At 42.2% G+C, this 19,639-nt stretch overlaps 1 protein-coding gene across 1 annotated transcript in view; it reads right to left on the reverse strand.

The window, feature by feature from the left end:
- eys (eyes shut homolog) overlaps positions 1 to 19,639 on the reverse strand; it is a 212,863-nt gene that overhangs the window by 167,302 nt on the left and 25,922 nt on the right. Inside the window, 8 exon segments of the mRNA XM_042065147.1 lie at positions 2,225 to 2,347; positions 4,368 to 4,481; positions 8,100 to 8,222; positions 13,070 to 13,174; positions 14,804 to 15,057; positions 15,618 to 15,781; positions 16,511 to 16,650; positions 17,706 to 17,810. Coding sequence (XP_041921081.1) covers positions 2,225 to 2,347; positions 4,368 to 4,481; positions 8,100 to 8,222; positions 13,070 to 13,174; positions 14,804 to 15,057; positions 15,618 to 15,781; positions 16,511 to 16,650; positions 17,706 to 17,810 — 1,128 coding nt within the window.

Here is a 19,639-nt window from a genome sequence, read left to right on the forward strand (position 1 = left end):
AGGACAGGCCACTGTAAAAACCCTGTCATGTCATGGAAGAGTGAAAACATAATGGATTATCATAAAAGCAAAATTTGCTAAGTGCAAGAGTTTACACAGACTGCTGCTTGCTATACCCTCTTCAGTCTTACACACCACTGCAGATATGTCTTGGCTATATACATTGTCATAACCTGATACAACCTATTTATAGTCAGCCATGTCATATTCAGATTGAAGAGCATTTTTTAATAAAGAATAGAATAGATGAAAATAAAATACAATATGGTATCATGGGACGTCTACTCTATAGTATCTGCTAGCCCCCTGTTATGAAGTGAATGAAGAGTTTGGTGCCAAAACGCTATATCCACCATTTTAATGAAATGATTTTTTTTACATTTTGTCTTCGTAGTAATTTCAGTAGAACTGTACTTGGGTATTGTTATTGAATTTATCTTTACTCAATCGAAACACCACAACTGAAATTGAATTGATATTACCTGAAATACACAATTAAATAGCCTTACATTTTTAAAATCGGAGATATAGCGTTTTGGAACCAAACTCTGTATTAATGCTAAGCAACTCTATGTGCTTAAAAAATGCTAGAATCTGTTCTTCTTAAGAAGTTGAGCAAAAGCACAGTATTACACTTCACAGAACTCTGTGTCTCATGGGCAATTTCTGTGAACATGAGCTCTAAAATGTGTAAATATCCCTTAAGAAGCTGATGAATACAGATCATACTGTATGAAGGATTATCCTTAAGCATTACCCCCAGTCTCAATCTAGTCTGACAAGAGACTGAACAGAATGCACGCCTGCGTCGGCTGAAGAAAAGAACTCGAAGAAACTGCATGACATAAAGGACACTGATTCACTCGGGAGTAATTTAAGGGGATGAGGAGCCATAAAATTTAATGGACTTCTGCATACTGTATATGCAAGCAGTTGTAAAGTTGGCGTGGGCATCATGAACAGCAGCAGAAGAAACGGAACTCGCTTGGTTAATATATTTAAGTGTCACAGGCAGGGTAACTGTCCTTCAACTAAAAGAAAAGAGGGATATTTTTGGCTGTTTTCAGCAATAATTCCCAGCTTTTTAATCATCAAAAGGATTCCAGCTAATTACCAAGCCCAAACACAGTTCTATTTTGCAGCTGTTCTTACATGTCCTTTCAGCAATAGACAGCCATACAGTCTATACAAAAGAGTGTCTCATAGCACAAGGTGTGAAGCTCCACTGCTCTGGAACAGCCTGTACCCCCCTTTGCCACCACAACCCGACTCTTCAACCGCCCGCATTCCCCTGGCTGGGGTGATGATGCTGCCACAAGACAGCGATGACGGGGTTGGGGTGTTGGGGGCGCGCGGGGGTGTGTGTGCGCTGGAGAGGTGGAAGTGGTTATGAGCGCTCTCACGGCGAGGGGCCTGAGACCTCCCTCGCTTGCGTGCGTGTCATCTGTCACACCAGCTGCCTGGCTCCCAGCGCCAGGCCTCTCAGCCACTGATGTGTTTTATGCATTAGGACTACACAAACACAACAGAGGCGCTCAGCAAAGAGCAGGGGCGAGGGGGCACGCGTGGGAACGGCGGGGGGGTGTGGAGGCACAGGCAAAGCAAATGACAGGCAAAAAGTGATCCCGTCTCAATCACCCGTCCATATGGCACTACTGCGCACGCCATATAAGGGCACGGCATGAATGCAGGGGGGAGTTCAAGCCACCATTCACGCCAGCAAAAGTTGCCGAACCTTGAATGCACTTAGCTGGTACAATAAACCGGTTTACTGGAGTTCACCACATTCAGTAAATATTCCCAATAAAGTCGGTCTTGAGAATTATTTTCTTTAATTACCGTGTGAAAAACATACCAACACAATTATGCAGCTGTATAAGGTCTTTGAGGAATTGTAAATGGAGGTCACATCCTGCTAAACATCATAATGTATGTATTAAGCTCTATATTTCACGAATCCCAATAAAATGCAAATGTGTAATTCCCAGCTGTCTCTTCGATCTCAGAAGGGATCATTCCCTCATAATCGCCCTGTTGTTGAGAGTTTTAAATATTTACCTTACAAAGCATTACCTTGAGGGGACAATTTAAAAGCTTATAAACAGGGTATTTCACACTGTAGCAATGTACAATATATTTAAAGTGTGCTTGAATTTAAAACCAGCGATATGGTTGAAATTATATGTCAAACAGGAGTGGCATAAAAACCTGTGATTGAGCATACCTGTAAATCCCTGTGGGCAAATGCAGGTATAATCCCCAGGCAGGTCAACACAGGTGGAATTGTTGGTGCAAAATCCATAGTCACATTCATTATAGTTAATTTCACAGGAGTCACCCTTAAAACCTACAATAAATGATGATTAAAGCACCGATATTAGAAACATCAAACAAGGCAGTTTTTCCACTATAATGAAGCAATCGGCAGATAACTAACTTAAAATACACTGTCCTGCCCGACTATTGCAAATACACTAGCTGAGAAAAAATGCATCACAACACAAACTTGTTTACTAAATGTCGCTCTTATTGCATAATGAAAGGCGCCATGCAGCACAACGTCAGCCGCTGACTTACTGTATTAGTCGACTCCGATTTAACAAGATAAAAAAGGTTAACACTGCGAAGTGAAGGAGAGTGCCACACTCAAATTTCTGACATTTTATGCTCCCATAAACGTATTCCACTGCATGGTCACGCTACAAAATGACTATCATTAGCACTGTCACAGGCCCAGACTGCAGGAAGGCCATGACTAATGCTGGGCTATCAGCGGCATCGGTGCAGGGCGAATTCTCATCATTCCTCAAACTGACCATGGAACCAATTTCCATCTCTCCCCATGTCATAAAATTTGACAATTATCCCAAGTTCATTAATAATGCATAACAACCCCCGTCCGCAATCAAGGTTTAATCAGAGCTACGTCTCACAGGTAGGACATCGACTGAGCCAAGAAATCATTGGCAAAATTGCAGGGATTTATTTCTCCACCCAACTTAATGGTATAAATGACTCCAAGTAATTTACGATATGAATTAGTCATTTAACGATGAGGAAGGTTTTACAGGACCCGAATGAGAGAGATGTTTGTAAATACAGACCGAAAATGTAACTACAGAGAGCTGCCTGTGGTTAATCAATACTATTCCCCTTGTAGTGTGAGGAGGAATCTAAAAATGCCAGGCAGGTCTGAGTGCTCCATCTGCCCATTTGTGTTTAAATGTGACCATATACACTACACTCAAAATATTATGGCATATCAACATCAGCATTTCAAATTATTATGGCAAATCATCAACATTTTAAAATTACTATTTTATTACTATTTTATTATCCTTTTTATCAGCTCATCTGTCAGAATATTCAAAACACCATTCAATACCAACTGTGAAGATGTAATATTTTTAAGCAGTGTCTGTTGGACTTTGCTGTTTGAGACCACCCCAAGTAGAATGCCATATTTTCCTGTTTGAAAAAATACTTCATAACAGAGGCCATTTAAATGACAAGCTAGCAGTTTTGTTGGCAATATATTGTATCACCTGGACATGAGCTTTACCTACATACTTCCTCAGGCCAAGATGCTGTATTGAACAGGTACTGTAGCCTACATGACCAGTCCAGTAATATGCTGTTCCATGTTTGGTGAGATGTATTGATCGGATCGCTATGCTAAAACCTTTATTTCACATCTAAACTCTGAAGCCGAAAGGTTATATTTGGAAAGTCTGTCACGTGACTGTGAGACAGAGAAACAGGGAGGTAATGGTGTTTCTCATGAATGAAGGCATTAAAGATTCGGTTCAGATGAAGCCTGAGTTATTTAATGTTACTTTTTTAATACACTCCTAATTGACAATTAGTTTTAAACTAAATTATCATAGCATAGAATCAGATTGGCGGGCCGGGTAACGTCACTGCTGTTGAGTTAGCTCGCTACTTCCTCTTCCTCCCTCCTGTGCTGCTCCCATGCAATTGAAACTCTCCTAAACGTGCATCTCGTCTGTGATTTGCTGGAACAGTTTGTTATGTTTTTATGGGCTAGGTTTGCCCAGGTTGCTTTTGTTGCCGTTTTTGGAGCCTGGGCTGTCCACAGAAATCACATTTTTTTTAGTGTTTTCAGGACACAGACAGCTATTGGTTGGTTAGGTTTGCAGTAAGTGACATCAAATGTTTTAGCTTAAAAAACGTGAGGCATCGCCTAGAGCACCTTTAAGAAATTCAACAACTCAATATCAATATCTGATGTGGACATACAACATACTGCATACTTCACCATCAATATAAAACTGAGACTAATGACATGAGCTCATGTGCTAGGACGGTCTGGCAGTGAAAGTTGTGGAATTGGGCAGCTGACTTACCCTCGGGGCAGAAACACCGATATGTGTCGACGCCGTCCACACACACAGCGCCGTTTTGGCACGGCATCGATCCGCAATCGTTTTGATTCACCTCACAGAACGGGCCGGCAAAGCCTGCACGAGACGAGAAGGATCATTACGGCAGTCCCTTTGGTTAGTCTAATCCCACAGCCAATTAGGATTTGTATGACTTTGTTTCCCCATTCAAAAGCAGCTTTACAAAGCTGTTATTGATTCAGAGAGCTAGCTGGGCACACGCTGCCACAACCCAGTGGATCATTTAATCATGTTTAATAAGAGTCAGTCATTGCCTCTCTGATTTATTACATTAAACAGGCCAGTGACAAATCCAGCGATGGCCCACATCAAAGCCAAATACCATTTCTGCACTCAATGCCTCAATGCCAGTCAGAAGGCACACATACACATGGAGAGAGAGAGAGAGAGAGAGAGAGAGAGAGAGAAAGAGAAAGAGAGAGAGAGAGAACGCAAGCATGAGTGTGCACAAACCACAACAAAGCAAGTAGATGACAGACAAGCACACTAGCATCCCTTGATGCACACACACACACACACACACACACACACACACACACACACACACACACACACACACACACACACACACACACACACACACACACACACACACACACACACTCTCTGTACTCCTACACACCTCTCTGTGTACTACTACCCATATCACAGTGAAATCAGAAAAGAGAAATGCATTCATTTTTCATACAGGCTACAGTATATCCCAACAAAGTCATTCTGAGGTCTGTTCCTAGGCCCATGGGATGGCTAACCAATGCAAACGTTACTGTACATGTTACATGCATATTATTACAGCATGGTCTGTCTGGTGGTGCATACTGTATGTCTAGTTATGTTAACCTGGTCAAACTGACACGCTTATGGGAATTTAGAGCTCTCAGGTGCCAGTGGGGTCTAAGATCAATGTGTTCTGCGCGTGGCCTTAATGTGACATAGAAAATGGCCATGTATATTTACACTTAAATTGAATTATCACAGTGAGTTCTTACAAAATATAGGGCAATGAATATATCTTAGGAAAACATATATGCCCATGGGCCTTGCATATGCAATGAGCAATTATTCAGAGCGCATGTTTCATCTCCTCATTGTGAATTTCAAACTGTGCTCTGATATAGTCAGGGCTAATTATTTCACTTTGCTCCTCAAATACAGCCCTGAATACGTTAAGATTAACTGTTCCTAGGCAGACTGCCATACTTATAATTTCCAAGAGAAACACCATCATCATTATGATAGCCATCATCATAAACTTCATCATCGCCATCATCATCATCACCACCATCGGCCTCCATCACATTCACCACCAATAACATCATTGCGATGATGATGTCAACCATCACTATCATAAGCATCAGCGAAGGACAGGGATTCAGAGGATGTGCACCAATTCGCTTAATTAACTATAAATTCCACCCGCTGTGGGCAAGGGCATCTGGATGTCCACTCAAAGTGGCACACAAAGCAGGAGAGGGGAATCAACAGAGCCACTGAAACAAGCTGCAGGGGAGGATCGGCCATTACAGGCTGGTGGCTGAACATGGCTGATGAATCTGTGGTTGTATGTAATGTACACTATTATGGGCTGCAACTAACGATTATTTTCATAGTCGGTTAATCTGCTGATGATTTTCTCAATTAGTCGATTTCTTGTTTGATAGATAAAAAATTGTGAAAAATTGTTGATCAGTGTTTCCCAAAACCAAAGGTTATGTTTTGAAATCCTTTCTTCTGTGTGACGAGTCCTAGCAAGATGGTGGTTATACCCTTTCTTTACACTTACAAAGGTACAAATAATTAGTTTAGTCTGCAGGGATCCTCTCCACAACATGACGTTGTGTCATATTTTTGTGTGTATGAAGTGTCATATTTTTGAGTGTAGTTTGTGTTGTGTTGTCTCATCTTTGTCTCCTCTTGGTCATGGAAAAAAGGTCGTTGACAAACATATTTCAAATTACATATCAAGTTTTGATTTGATGTTGAATGAACTTCATCACTCATCCAGGTGACAAGTCAATCCAAGGTCAACATAACCCATACTGATCACAGCACAGCCCGTCATAGCCGCATAGTGGGCTGGTGATTTAAAACACTAACTGCACAGACACATGTGCAGATATAGAGAGATACATGTCACATGGCACATGTAAAGCAACTGAACAATGCACAGACAAGTACAGTATATGGAAGAAATAACATCACCCTTACTGAATGCCTTACTACACATGCTTTTTCTTGAACTTTCTAAACAAGAAAAAATGAATAAGTCGCACATGGAAATAGCCTGAATATGTGATCTTTTGTTGAAGGGAAACTGACGATGCTGTGTTGATATTTGTTTCAAATCTTGTGTGTGGGCAGGGATGAGTGGGCGTATAGTTCCTATGTTGTTATGGGAATATATGTGATGTTGACAGCTGTATCTGTTGTATCAACAGATAATAAAAAAACACTGTATGTACAAAATATAAAGAATTGACAGGTTGCCAGGCTTAATTTCATTGATCATACACAGGTCATATACCACACAGCTCAAGGCATTCAGGCAGCAATATAGCAATGACAATGGCCTCCATTAAAGCAGTACATACAAACCGGTGCCGCAGTGATGAAGTCATAGACGTGAATTTGCCTAACGGCGGCTGTGGATAGCCCCCCTCATTGTGCACTCCTGAGTGGTTTTACAATGGCTCTAAGCATCGTTACTCCTTTGCATAAATCTGCATCCAACTGCATCATGCAGAGGAGGCCTCTGTCAGTTCCGCCTGGTCTTACATTACAGTTTCAGGCACTCGAGCACCAATCCACATTCTGACAGACACTCTTTTTTCTGTGGTCTAAAAGAGCTAGTAAGCTAGGGGTAATTATACAGAGAGAATGTCTATACGTGTAGTCGTCTCCTGTCATTTAGGTAAGACAGGTGGAGGGTGTGGCTTGGCTGAACATGTGACAAAGGGTACTCCTGAAAGTCGTGGCTTCTTACAGATTCATTATTTGTACAAGAATCCAGCCTTACACATCAGCAAGACCCATGAAAGGCATTCTGGTACTGCAGTGTCAGACTTGTCCTTGGGGAATGAGCTAAGCATCACGCTAAGGACCGCTAAGGTTTCATTTGCATAGGGGATTGCTAACAATCCTTCATTCTGACGCATGTCGAGAATAAGTGCGCATAGACTAATGAAGTGCTGGTTATTGATAAGGCTACACATGCCACCATGACACAATCACTCATCTGTAGATGATGTTTTCATTTGGAAAGTTGCTCTTTGCATTATTGATATAGCTCAGTGATCTTCGGATTCAGCATTTAAAAACAACTGTAATCATATTTTAAAGTTGCTGCTTAGCATATCTGCTTCAAATGGTTGTACCTAAATGTGTCATTAGGTATACAAATGTGTTTGTGATTGAAATACATTTTAGCCCAAATCTCATATGGAATGTGTCCTCAAGTAAAAGATGTAAACAGGCCTCAATAGTTGCTAATGATTGATCATCACATCACAGGCTCTGCTATAAAGTATTTGCCATTTTATTTGGTTTTGTATTCTATTTTTTCTCTGGTGTAAGAAAGAAACATTTAAGACAAGACTTAATGAGACTGCAAAGGATGCAATGCCTGGCAACTCTATGATAGCTCAAAAACTGGTGTTAAAACACACTAAAACTTACCTTTCTCACAGATACAAGTGACATTGTTTCCATCCTCCGTCTCAATACATTTTAATGTATGCTCCTGACACAAATCTAGGCTGCAGAGGTCAATGTCCACAGAACAGTCTTTCCCCTGGAACCCTGCAACAAACCAACAGACACAGTTTTAAATGACAGAGAGACATACAGGCACAAAAATGCATCTACAGTATCTAGCACAGTGGTCTTCAAACTTTTTCTTCTGAGGGCCAGCTCATTATGCCTGGCTCTAAGAGAGGGCCAGAGACTCGGAGTATATCAGTAACCATAAATAGCTTAGAACTGTGAACAACAACAGTCTACCTTAGTTGAATATTCCATTACATTTAATCATAGGCTACTGCAATTTGAAATGAAATGAAATGATACTAATAAAAAGACTTAAGCACTCCTAAAAGTATTAGCAGGGAGTCCCAAAAGTATATTTTATTCAAAATGTGTGAACTTAGAGTATTACATGTGTTATTAGACTTGCCATAGAGAATGAATGGGGGAAATTACGGAGGTTATAGTTTGACAATGTCGTACTCCCGTGCGGGCCAGATGCTATATACCACGGACATGTTTTGGGGGGCCACCCAAAATGAGGTGGCGGGCCGTAGTTTGGGGACCACTGATCTAGCATTTCAAACCACTCAGACCATAAAGAAAATATTTTATATGACAAAACTTTTTCTCCTCCCTCCACTTTGACAAATTCTCTCCCCGAACCTTGTTAGCTGGTCTCATAAACCTGAGATTCGCGAGACAGACCGTAAAGCCACATTTGGAAATGCCATGTTTTATTAGGTAAAGACACCCTTTTCTGCCGCAGATTTATGAAGGCACTGATTCTTTCTCTGGCAGTCTACCTGCTGCCCAGTATGCTAATAGGCTGAATCACTGGCTAAAAAGACCCATCTTGCCAGAGTGATCTATATCGCATTTGTCTGGCGGAGCAGATGCAGCAGTCTACATGTCACTGATAGATGACCGCGTCGATAACCTTTGTTATAAATAAAACACGGCCACCCCACAGTATCTAATATGGGATCAATACCCGTTGTAAATAAGCCCTTGCAATGGATGGTGTTTAATAATTGAAGAAATTACAACCCTAATAAATGTTACCCAGCCTTGTGTTCAGCCATGATTGAGTCTTTGACATGCTGTGGTGTTGTAAATTTGAAGCAAGAGAGGACCCCGCTCCACACACACACACCTAAACACATACATTGAGAAGCAACATACATGTTACACACAGACAGTGCTGTTATTTACCAAGTGGCTGCCTGACTGACAGTTTGTGTCTCATCTTGACGCAAGAGAGGACCCCGGCACAAACCCCAACACAACACATACATGAAGAAGCAACACACACACACACACACACACACACACACACACACACACACACACACACACACACACACACACACACACACACACACACACAAACACAGCTTATTTACAGAGTGGCTGTCTGACTGACAGTTTGTGTCACGCAAGTCAGCCCTTATAAAGGAGCACATAAAGATTGACAAAGAATTTGCCAAATGAAGATGAAAAAGTGCCCTCAGTAATCTGCATTCATCCACTGGCACTGGCATCCACCAACCCCCTCTAAAACCACCTTGTATGTTGCCCTGGATCGTTAATGGACATCTACTGCCTCCAACAAAGTATGGAAGCGGTATTTAATAGCCAATTGTGCATGCAATTCACTCTCAGGTTAATGTTGCATGAAGGAATGTCACACTTAGAGAGCAGGCATTTCCAAATGGGACCCTTCCCAACACGTGGGCATCACTGAGTTATTTTCTCTTGGCCCAAAGTACCACACCGGAGGAAATTTTAACACTCTCGCCGAATGTATCCAACAAAAAAATTAATTTAGACACACACATCAGTCCTGCAGGGAAAGTGCGGTTATATATTAAATTTTCCCTGTTAATATCACAATGGCCTGCTGGGAACAGATGAGGCCTCATAAACTACATTCAGGGGGCATGCTGAAGGAATGCACACAAAACCCATTGAGATGGGTACAGAGGTATGAATTCATTAACAGCGCTACTATTCAGGGGCATTTCTGTGGCGCTCGTCTATTGATGCCCACCAAATCCTACTTCCTTTTCGGCCTCGGGCAAGATGAAACGCCAGTGGTCAGGGCAAGAAATCTTTCCTGGTTCCCCCCCTCGGTCCCTGAACAGACCATGTATGATTCATATAATAACAGGGGAACACAATTACTAGCTATAGAGGCTACTGAGGCTGGAGCACCATGGTGCACACCATTGCCAATAAAAAGCTCCAAAGAGAAGTACTGTTAAAAGAATGATTTAACAATACTGACTAGGAATGAGTAGGTGTCAGACAAAAGACTAAGGTTACAAATGAACTAATTTATTGACACATTTTAATCACTTGCAGAAGAGAAAGTTTTGCACCTTCTTAGAAACGGTGGCGTATTGTATTCCTTCATCTTGTTTAAGGCATCCATTGTTCACATGACAATACCAACGTTACATGGTTTTCAGTTGCCACCAATGACCATTATTTGAGAGCTTTGGCTTTGAAAGCACAGGAAGGACAGAATGGTGCACATATCCTTTTATGATGAAAACGGCTGCAAGCAAAACATTTTCTAGCTCATCCATCAATGCCGTGTGAGAGAGCGCTACATTTGAGCACTGAAGATTGCGTTACCTATGTAGAAACTCATTAAAAAATATTATACATATGATTCTGCACGCACACACACACACACACACACTGAGAAATACAGAAAGAGTGACAGCACATACACACACACACACACTCAAACTCACACACACAATGTGATGCTCGTTCAACAAGTATTTATATTTATCAGTGTTGTGAGCCTGAGGGGAAAACACTTGAGAGAAGATAATTAAAACACAATGAGACAAAGGCAATCACTGTGGATGACTTCAATGAATTGACATGCTGCATACAATTGTGTCTGCGTGCGAGGTTAACCTAGCGCTAGTGAAGAGCGCTGAGGAGGGAGGCAACCAGTCCCTTGCATACACATTACTGATTTGCTCTGGAGCACACAAGAGACCTCCATCCATTCCAACAACCACAACAACAAACACACAAACATACACACACACACACACACAAACAAAAACCTTAGGTGCGCTTGACAGATCTTGGCCCGTCTTGAACTAACTTTGTAAGGAGTGGATTACAAAGGTGGGCTATCACCGGTCTGCAGCAAAAAATTCCACATCAAATTCATGAGTGACAGACTGATGGGTGTTGTGTTCATCAACAGCCACGGCTTTTCGTTTCGTATCGCGGGGGTCGTCAGAGAGGCTGGACACCCGTGACCATGATGCTGAGACGCGCAGCTCTTGCTGTGGGAGACTGACAAGTGAGCGTCGCAGCCAGAGTGCACACAAGAAGCCAGCCGAGTGTAATTGATGAATCTGACACATTCATCCATCATCTCGGCTAGTGATCTACTCAAAGTTGTCACGAACTGCTCTCGGAGTGTCCAGTCAGTACCAGCAATCAGGACAATGCTGCTGCGATTGAACCAGTGTGCTCACACCTTCATTCAAGGCTGCATAGAGCTGAGCGTTTAAATTACTGCTCGCCCTGCAAGTGCCACGATCAAGGCACTCAAACGTCATCAGATGTATTTCTGCATATGATGAATCCATGCTCTAATTTGCATGCTGTAGTGTGTTCTTTTATAATGGAAACATTTGTAATATACAGCAACATAATATATAGTAATATAAAGCACATTTTTGGAATGAGAATTGCATGCTTCCGCACTGTAGAGGCTGTTTCAGCCATACTAGGGAGTGCAGATATCCTTACATGCCCTTACACTAGTTTCAGTGTTTTACATCTGTTTTTTACTGTTTCAGTACCTCAAGATGCACTCAAATGCAAACATACTACCTGGGAATGCAGACGTTACATATATATGAAAGCATCATGGAGATGGACTAATATCAAAGTATTTGCACTGATTGCAAGATCATTTTTAGGGAAGGTATAAAATATTATGGCAAATGATCCAGCTCTTTTAAATGACTCCAGACTACATATATCCCATCAGAGATTAAATAAAATTAAAAATTTCTTTTTATAATTCCACGGCAAAAAAATATGTTCCTTGATAGCAAACTTCTTACTTGAATCCTATTTCGTCAGGCCCAGCCTCTTACTACACTGTCAAACAGCGTCCATCCAAATGACTAACTGGCACTTGGCTTTCCTCTCAGTAATTTTCATTAGGAAAAAGACAAGATCCATTTGGACAGGCTCATACAAGCGCCCATAGGCCACAGTATGTCATCCTGATTACCCACTGACGTTTAAATAAGTTTTGCCCTTGCCAGGAAATCCACAAAATACAACCCATCTTGGCCCTTTCCGAAGCTGCCATGGCGGCGTTATAAGATATGCTGAAGTATGATTGTGAAAATTGGGTTAGCATCCCCTGTAACCTTTTTTGTGTTACATTTGTTCTCTCTCGGAGGTAAACATCTCACATCACTTATCTGATTGAATTGCGGAGATGGGAGGGGGGGGGGCTAAAAAGATTACAAACACCTCAGTCCTCAGTCCACCGTCGAAATCATCGCAATAATGGAAGTTTTACTACCGATGGCGGTAGTCTGCATTTTCTCAGCAGGGCGTATGAGTCTGTGAAGAGGGAGCTGAGGGAGAATTTACACTGATGTGCTCTTCATATCCATGTCCTCATTGGCCTTGATGTTATTAGGACGTTATTGAGACTCCGCGGAGCATGTTTGCTTAGATGAAGTGATATATACATATCTGCATTTGGATCGGTGGAGACCCCCTTCCCTCAATAAGGTATGCTAGCACATCTGATGCATAAATAAGCAGTAACTGACTCCTTTTCTAAGACAACACATTCAATGGTATCGGAGGGTAATATTACATGGTGGTGTACTTACCAAAAGTACAAAAACACACATAGCCATTGGTGAGGTCCTTGCAAGAGCCTCCGTTCAAGCAGGGCCTAGACCAGCAGTCATTCACATTTTCTGAGCAGGTCTTTCCTGTAACAAATATTTAAAATGTATTAGAAATTAGGCATCTATTTGGGGGAGCTGTGGTATAAGCACCAGCATGAGAGTATTGAAATTAAAATTCATGTTCAAGTAGTTTATGTCCTTATGTTTCTTATTTATGTTTCTTATTAAGTGTTCTTATGTTTACAGTCAGAATTGTTGTTGGATAGAATACTTCAACGAAGTCAGCTGTGATGTGCTTTTCCACATGACATGGCGGTTACATTTTCGTCCTGTTACTGTACGATTCCTGAGTATATCTTTGTCTGAAGAGATAAGGGTAAATACAACTCTGTTCCTGATTTTCCTACCATTGTCTGGCTGGGGGTCTTCATTCATCTGTGGTATCAAAATGGACCATCAGTCCCAACCACATACAAGTTCAAGTGCCCACGGTCACCTGGGGTCAAATTCCAACCTGTGACACTTTTCCAAGTCCCTCCCCCACCTCTCTCCCTCACTTGCCTCCTGTCACTTAACTAGCCCAAATACAGTCATCAGATGTACAGTCAAATTTGCATGACTTAAAACTTAGCATTTGACTTGTGTAAGGATTTTGCCTGAAACCGTTTTTGATTGAGGGCCTAGACAAGATGATCTACAATATATAAATGTCATTACAAAGACAGCGTGTTTCAAAGTATAATTAAAGGCACTTGAAAGAGTCGGAAGACAATATCAGTCCTGATGACACAGCTGTTGCGGCTGCCACAGTTGTTTGAGAAATCCATCTGTATCCATGTTTGCACATCTGGCAAAAGCAGCCATTGAGCATTAAAGGATGCGCGGCTAGTCACAATGGAATCCTGTACAGGCTGTTCACTCTAAGAAATACTGACTATCATTGTCATCACCTTCCCATCCGCAATGATATTGCTATCCCCCGGGACTATGTTCTGATTGAATATAAAAATACACTCTGACATTGATATGATAGAAGGAGTATCTATATGAAATGAAATGCCAACCAAACATATGGAAAGGTATGGTATACATATGGCATCGGTGTCTCTGGTGTCACTATTTATCAATATATCACATATACTTCACTTCTCGCTCAACATATGCAACAGTGTATATGTTTGTTATGTAACTGAATAGAAAAGACAAGGCAAGGCATTCACTGAATGAAGCAAAAAATACTTGCACACAGTACTTGCAATACTTGCATACGTATACATTTTAAAATGTTTATCCAGAATGACCAATCTTCGTAAATCACCAATTACAGATTGGTAACAGAGACGTGCTAGTTAACATGCACTAGACGTGGGGCACTGCGGTGCAGGTGGCTGCAGTGTCCATGCCACATTCGGGTCCATGTGCCCACGAGGACTCGGGATCAAAACCGACTCATGGTCATTTCCTTACCGCATCCCATCTCTCTCTCTCCCACTCTCTTCCTGTCATTCTTCACTGTCCTCCTGAATTTGCCGTTGTGTTTTCCGTTTAGTTTTCGTGTTTTTTTTTTATTTGCCGTTGTGCTTTCTGTTTTGTCATTGTGTTTTTTTTATTTGCCGTTGTGTTTTCCGTTACTCTGTTGTGTTTGGCACTTCAGGGCTACCGTACAACAAGGCCAGATATCTACTTTAACATGTGCTAGACAAACCAACCTACCTTCAAAACCTGGAGCACACAGGCACTGGTACCCGTGTGCCGTTTCAATGCAGGTGGCTCCATTGATGCAGGGTGAGCTTCTACACTGGTTCACCCGCATCTCACAGTGCGCGCCCTCATACCCTGGTTGGCATCGGCAGGTGTAGTTCTGCTCCTGGTCCAGACAGGTGCCATGCTCCGAACACTGATGCCCAACACAATAGTCAATGTCCACTCCGCAGTAAGGGCCCGTGTATCCAGGAGGACAACGACAGCTGGTGATGTAAGGAACATGAAATGTTCATGACATGTTATGTTAATGTTAATATGCTAACAAAAGATCATGGCCTTTCAACTATGTAACTTTAGACTTTTTTGTCTAGTGGTTTGCCATCATCCACAATCACAACATAAGCACATGTCTAATAATGGAGAGATTTTAGGCAACTGTTTTAACCAGAAACCCATATAGAAACTTCTAGAAATCATAATGAAATCATAGTGACCACCTACAGCAATAGTTATTTAAATATACAGCATAATTGTGACTTTGTTATTACTGATTTTGTGAAACTTTAGATGTTTACCTAAGTGCATTACATACCACTGTCTATCCTCCACTACAGCTACAACAACCAGTTACCAAATGAACAATTCTTTGACCAGTGTCTTAACTTTAAACTGCTGACGTTACCACTCAACATTCATAATTCAATTTCAAAAGGGATTTTACCTCACCACTGAAAAAACAACAACAATCAACTGTGCTGTAGTCCAGTGGGAACCTACATGTCATTCAAGGTTATTAAGAGGTCGTTGAACTCAAGGTTTTTACCTGTAGCCATTGACCTTGTCGACACATGTGGCTCCATTCTGACACCAGTGCTGGTTGCAGTCGTTGATGTCGATGAGGCAGTTGTGGCCTGTCCACCCCGGTGGACAAACACAACTGTAGCTGGTAGCATTGTTAAGAATACAACGGCCTCCATTGGCACAGGGCTGGAAGAAAAACATGTGACAATATAAATTCATGACATAAATTCACTACAGACCATAAACCACCATAAGTAGTCCTATTCCACATCCATATGCACACAGACAAAAAAACCCACTAATTGTGGATTAGAAGACAGGATTCATGAATGTGAAAGACTGTGGCAAGTGCACTGCGTTTCACATTGAGAGAGTGATGAATAACAATTATATTTCATCAAGTCCTTTCCACACCGCACAATACAGTCACTCCCTACTACCCCCCCCCCCCCCCCCCCCCCCCCCACACACACACACACACATACCTCACAAAATGTGGCAGAACAATTTCTTTCCCCTGCTGTCTCGCTGTTTGAGACATGAAGCCCTTGAAGCGCCTTCAACGCAACATTCATCAACGCAAGGTAAACACAGTCGGGAGACGGGACCATATGATCGTTTACGGGAGGAATGCAATCTTTTTAAACCAGATGTTTTCAGACGGGGGGGTTGGGGGAGGGGGGTGATGGCTGCTGCACTACTCGGGACAATCTGTTAATGGGACTCATTAGCATACAAAACCACCACATACTGATTAATGGTTACATTTCAAACCTTTTAGAGGGGCAATTACAAAGAAAGCCAGATTAATACATCAACATGTTTGCTCCCATGCTCAGCTGTAAGCACTGTGCATTCCCAAACCCTCTTCACTCAGTCGTTTCACTTCTGGCCCAAAAGGAACTGCTGACGCACCTGTATGTGTTGGGGACACGGCGTGCGACACGTGTACCTGAACCCATCAGGTAAATCCAAACACACCGTCTTCGAGGGACACGTGGCATTTGGGAGAGCGCAGGCATCTACATCCATCTCGCAATTCGTTCCGAAAAATCCTGCAGGGGGGTGGAATGTGGGAAATCAACATCAGCCACTGCCATAAACTGTGACAACCGAGGAATCGCAGTGGGAGAAAAAAAAACAGGCGCCTGAGAGGTTTACACTGTAGATAAGTGGATTTGCTGCAGTCCTGTTGGTGGCGGCCCACGTATGTTCTCAAGAACCTGAAATACCTTTTAGCTTACCATACAGTACAGCAATTAACCTTTAATTCTTTACAAAGCCATTTTCCATAGAAGGCCATCCATTAAAGAGAGGACCCCTGAAGAGGCCTTTTCTTTAAACCTCTACATGCCTTTGGGAGAATTTTTTCCACCCTTACAATACAAAAAATGCATGTCTAATCCCACGTGTGTGTGTATGTGTGTGTGTGTGTGTGTGTGTGTGTGTGTGTGTGTATGACAGACCAACTTGACATTATTAGTTTCTTTGTTCAATAAGAAGCCAACAGAGATTCTATCCCTTCTCACTCCTCTGCACTGTGTGTTCCTGAATGGCTTAGGAGAGGCTAGGGTATATGTGTGTGTGTGTGTGTGTGTGTGTGTGTGTGTGTGTGTGTGTGTGTGTGTGTGTGTGTGTGTGTGTGCGCGCGTGTGCGCGTGTAGGTGGTGGTGGTGGTGGATGGGAGGGGGCACTGGGACTCTGTGCCATGCACTCATTGGACGGCTGGGAGCAGCTGGCAGTGAAAACTGCATTTGCAAGCCTGCCAGGAGCACGCCAATCTCCTGGGTGGGACTTTCAGGTTGCATCAGTGAATGCTAATGCTGCCTCAGCTGGTCGAGGAGAATCAACAATTACAGGCGAATCATATTATTACAATGGTGTCTGATGGGGGAGTATTCCATAACACAATATTGACACAATCCTACCGCACTAATGAGCACTGGCAGGGAAGATGACTGATCTGTTCGTCTGTCAGTCAGTCAGCAGAGAGAGGGGGGTGGGGGGGTTAGGCTCGGCTGGGATGGGCTTGGCACTGTGGCGGTAAGCTGTGAGGGGCCCAATCAAGTGCGCCTGGGAGGATCTTTCACATGCGGAGAGGATACGGTACCTGGGGGACAGGTGCACTGGTAAGACCCCACCAAGTCGGTGCAGGTGCCATTTTGCCGGCAAGGGTTGGAGTCGCACTCGTCGACCTCGGCTTCACAGTGGCGTCCTGCAAGGTGTGCGGAAAATGAGTGAGTACTACTGTGTTTGACATTAACGCTCTTCAAGGCCTTTATAAAGCACTTTTTAAGTTGCAATAAATGCCACAATGTCACAAAAAGATGCAGCACACCTATACCATATATGTAATGACATTTTGTGTGTAAACATCATTGTTTGAGGACAATAAACAACTACATAATGATGTCTGACATGAGGTTTTATCAAGCCCTAAAAACAGGTTGATTTCATGGTGGAAAGAGAGTATATAATGCTAAGAACCGTAGTGTGGAAATTACATTCCAGAGAAAGCTGTACTTAAACACTAAAGGATTTAATAGGAACTGATCTTTGGAATACATCTCATGGTATCAGTTCTGGCCTTGTAAGAAAACATTGATTTGTTTTTTCTCAAGTACCCCACCACCACCAACAGTCCCCACCCACAAGGAGACAATCTGAGACTATTAAGCTCGGCAACATGATTAATAGAATCCTCACAGCTCCAGCAGGTTGCCATTTAAACACACACTGACATACAAACACACACACACACACACACACACACACACACACACACACACACACACATATATATATATACACACACACACACTCTCACTCTTTTTCTCTCTCTCTCCCTTTTTCTCTCCTACAACCAGCACACCACAAACAAATGTTGTGCTTTGCTGTCTTAAAGTATACGCATTCATCAGAGTAAAAACACAGACAGACAGCAATCTGTACAGACGTTCAGTGGAACAAATTACCAGGGAGTTCTTGCTAGTTCAATAGCCAGACCTTTCTCCCTTTCTATAATCTTTTACAGAGAGGGCACATGTAATACCACTTAAGTCAAATGCACCTGATATGACAATATATATTCTTACAAAACAAAATATAGATAAGATAGATAGATAGATAGATACTTTATTGATCCCCAAGAGGAAATTCAAGAAATGAGAGATGTAAGATGTATGCTTGAGAGGCCCTCAAAGTGACCGACCAAGTGATGGCGAGGCCACTTCTCCGGGTAGCTCTCTAATTTGGCAGATGCCTGTGTTGATTGTTGCGAGGTGTGACTGACTCCGCTGAGGGGGAAGGATGATGAATGGGTAGGAATATGGGGGGAATGAACATGAAAAGGTCAGGAAGCAAAGTCAGAATTACAGAAGGAGGTCAGGCAACAGCAGGCTGAGTGAGGAGAGACCAGGTCTCATCCCACGTGTGTTTGTGTGTGTGTGTGTGTGTATGTGTGTTGGGGCGTACAAGGAGCTGTAATTGGACTGGAAGTAAGTGACTGACTACTATATCTCTGTCTATTACGAGCACTTTTTATCTGTCTATCTATTGGCTTTCATCCTCTCATCAACTGGGACCTTCTATCTATCTATCTATCTATCTATCTATTTATTTATCCACTTCCGTCTACTTATTTAACTAAGATGACTTGACTAACCACAGTATTACACCTGATAAGAGGCTTGCTAAAAGTAAAACTCAAACTCAATCAGTCCACTGCAAGGACTCACATCAGCATGTACCTTGTACATCAACATTGTTAAACTCTTGGTACTGTAAATGTACATTACTAGTTACAGAGGACCAGCAATTATTACCAGAATTAATTTGCCCGTTGCTACTTACAAAGGACCAGCAGTAATTGCCCCTAACAACTAGGATATTGATCAGTTTTTCATTTATATGCTGTAATCCATAAGATAGCACTGAGGCACTGTTTCTGCTGGACAAAGCAGATTTGGAAAACAGATCCCAATAAAGGTCATTTAAAGGATCCGCAGCATGTGCAACTGTGTCAAACTGAGCATAGAGTGGTAA

This window comes from Alosa sapidissima, chromosome 16, assembly GCF_018492685.1.
Source record: "Alosa sapidissima isolate fAloSap1 chromosome 16, fAloSap1.pri, whole genome shotgun sequence".
Taxonomy (NCBI): domain Eukaryota; kingdom Metazoa; phylum Chordata; class Actinopteri; order Clupeiformes; family Clupeidae; genus Alosa; species Alosa sapidissima.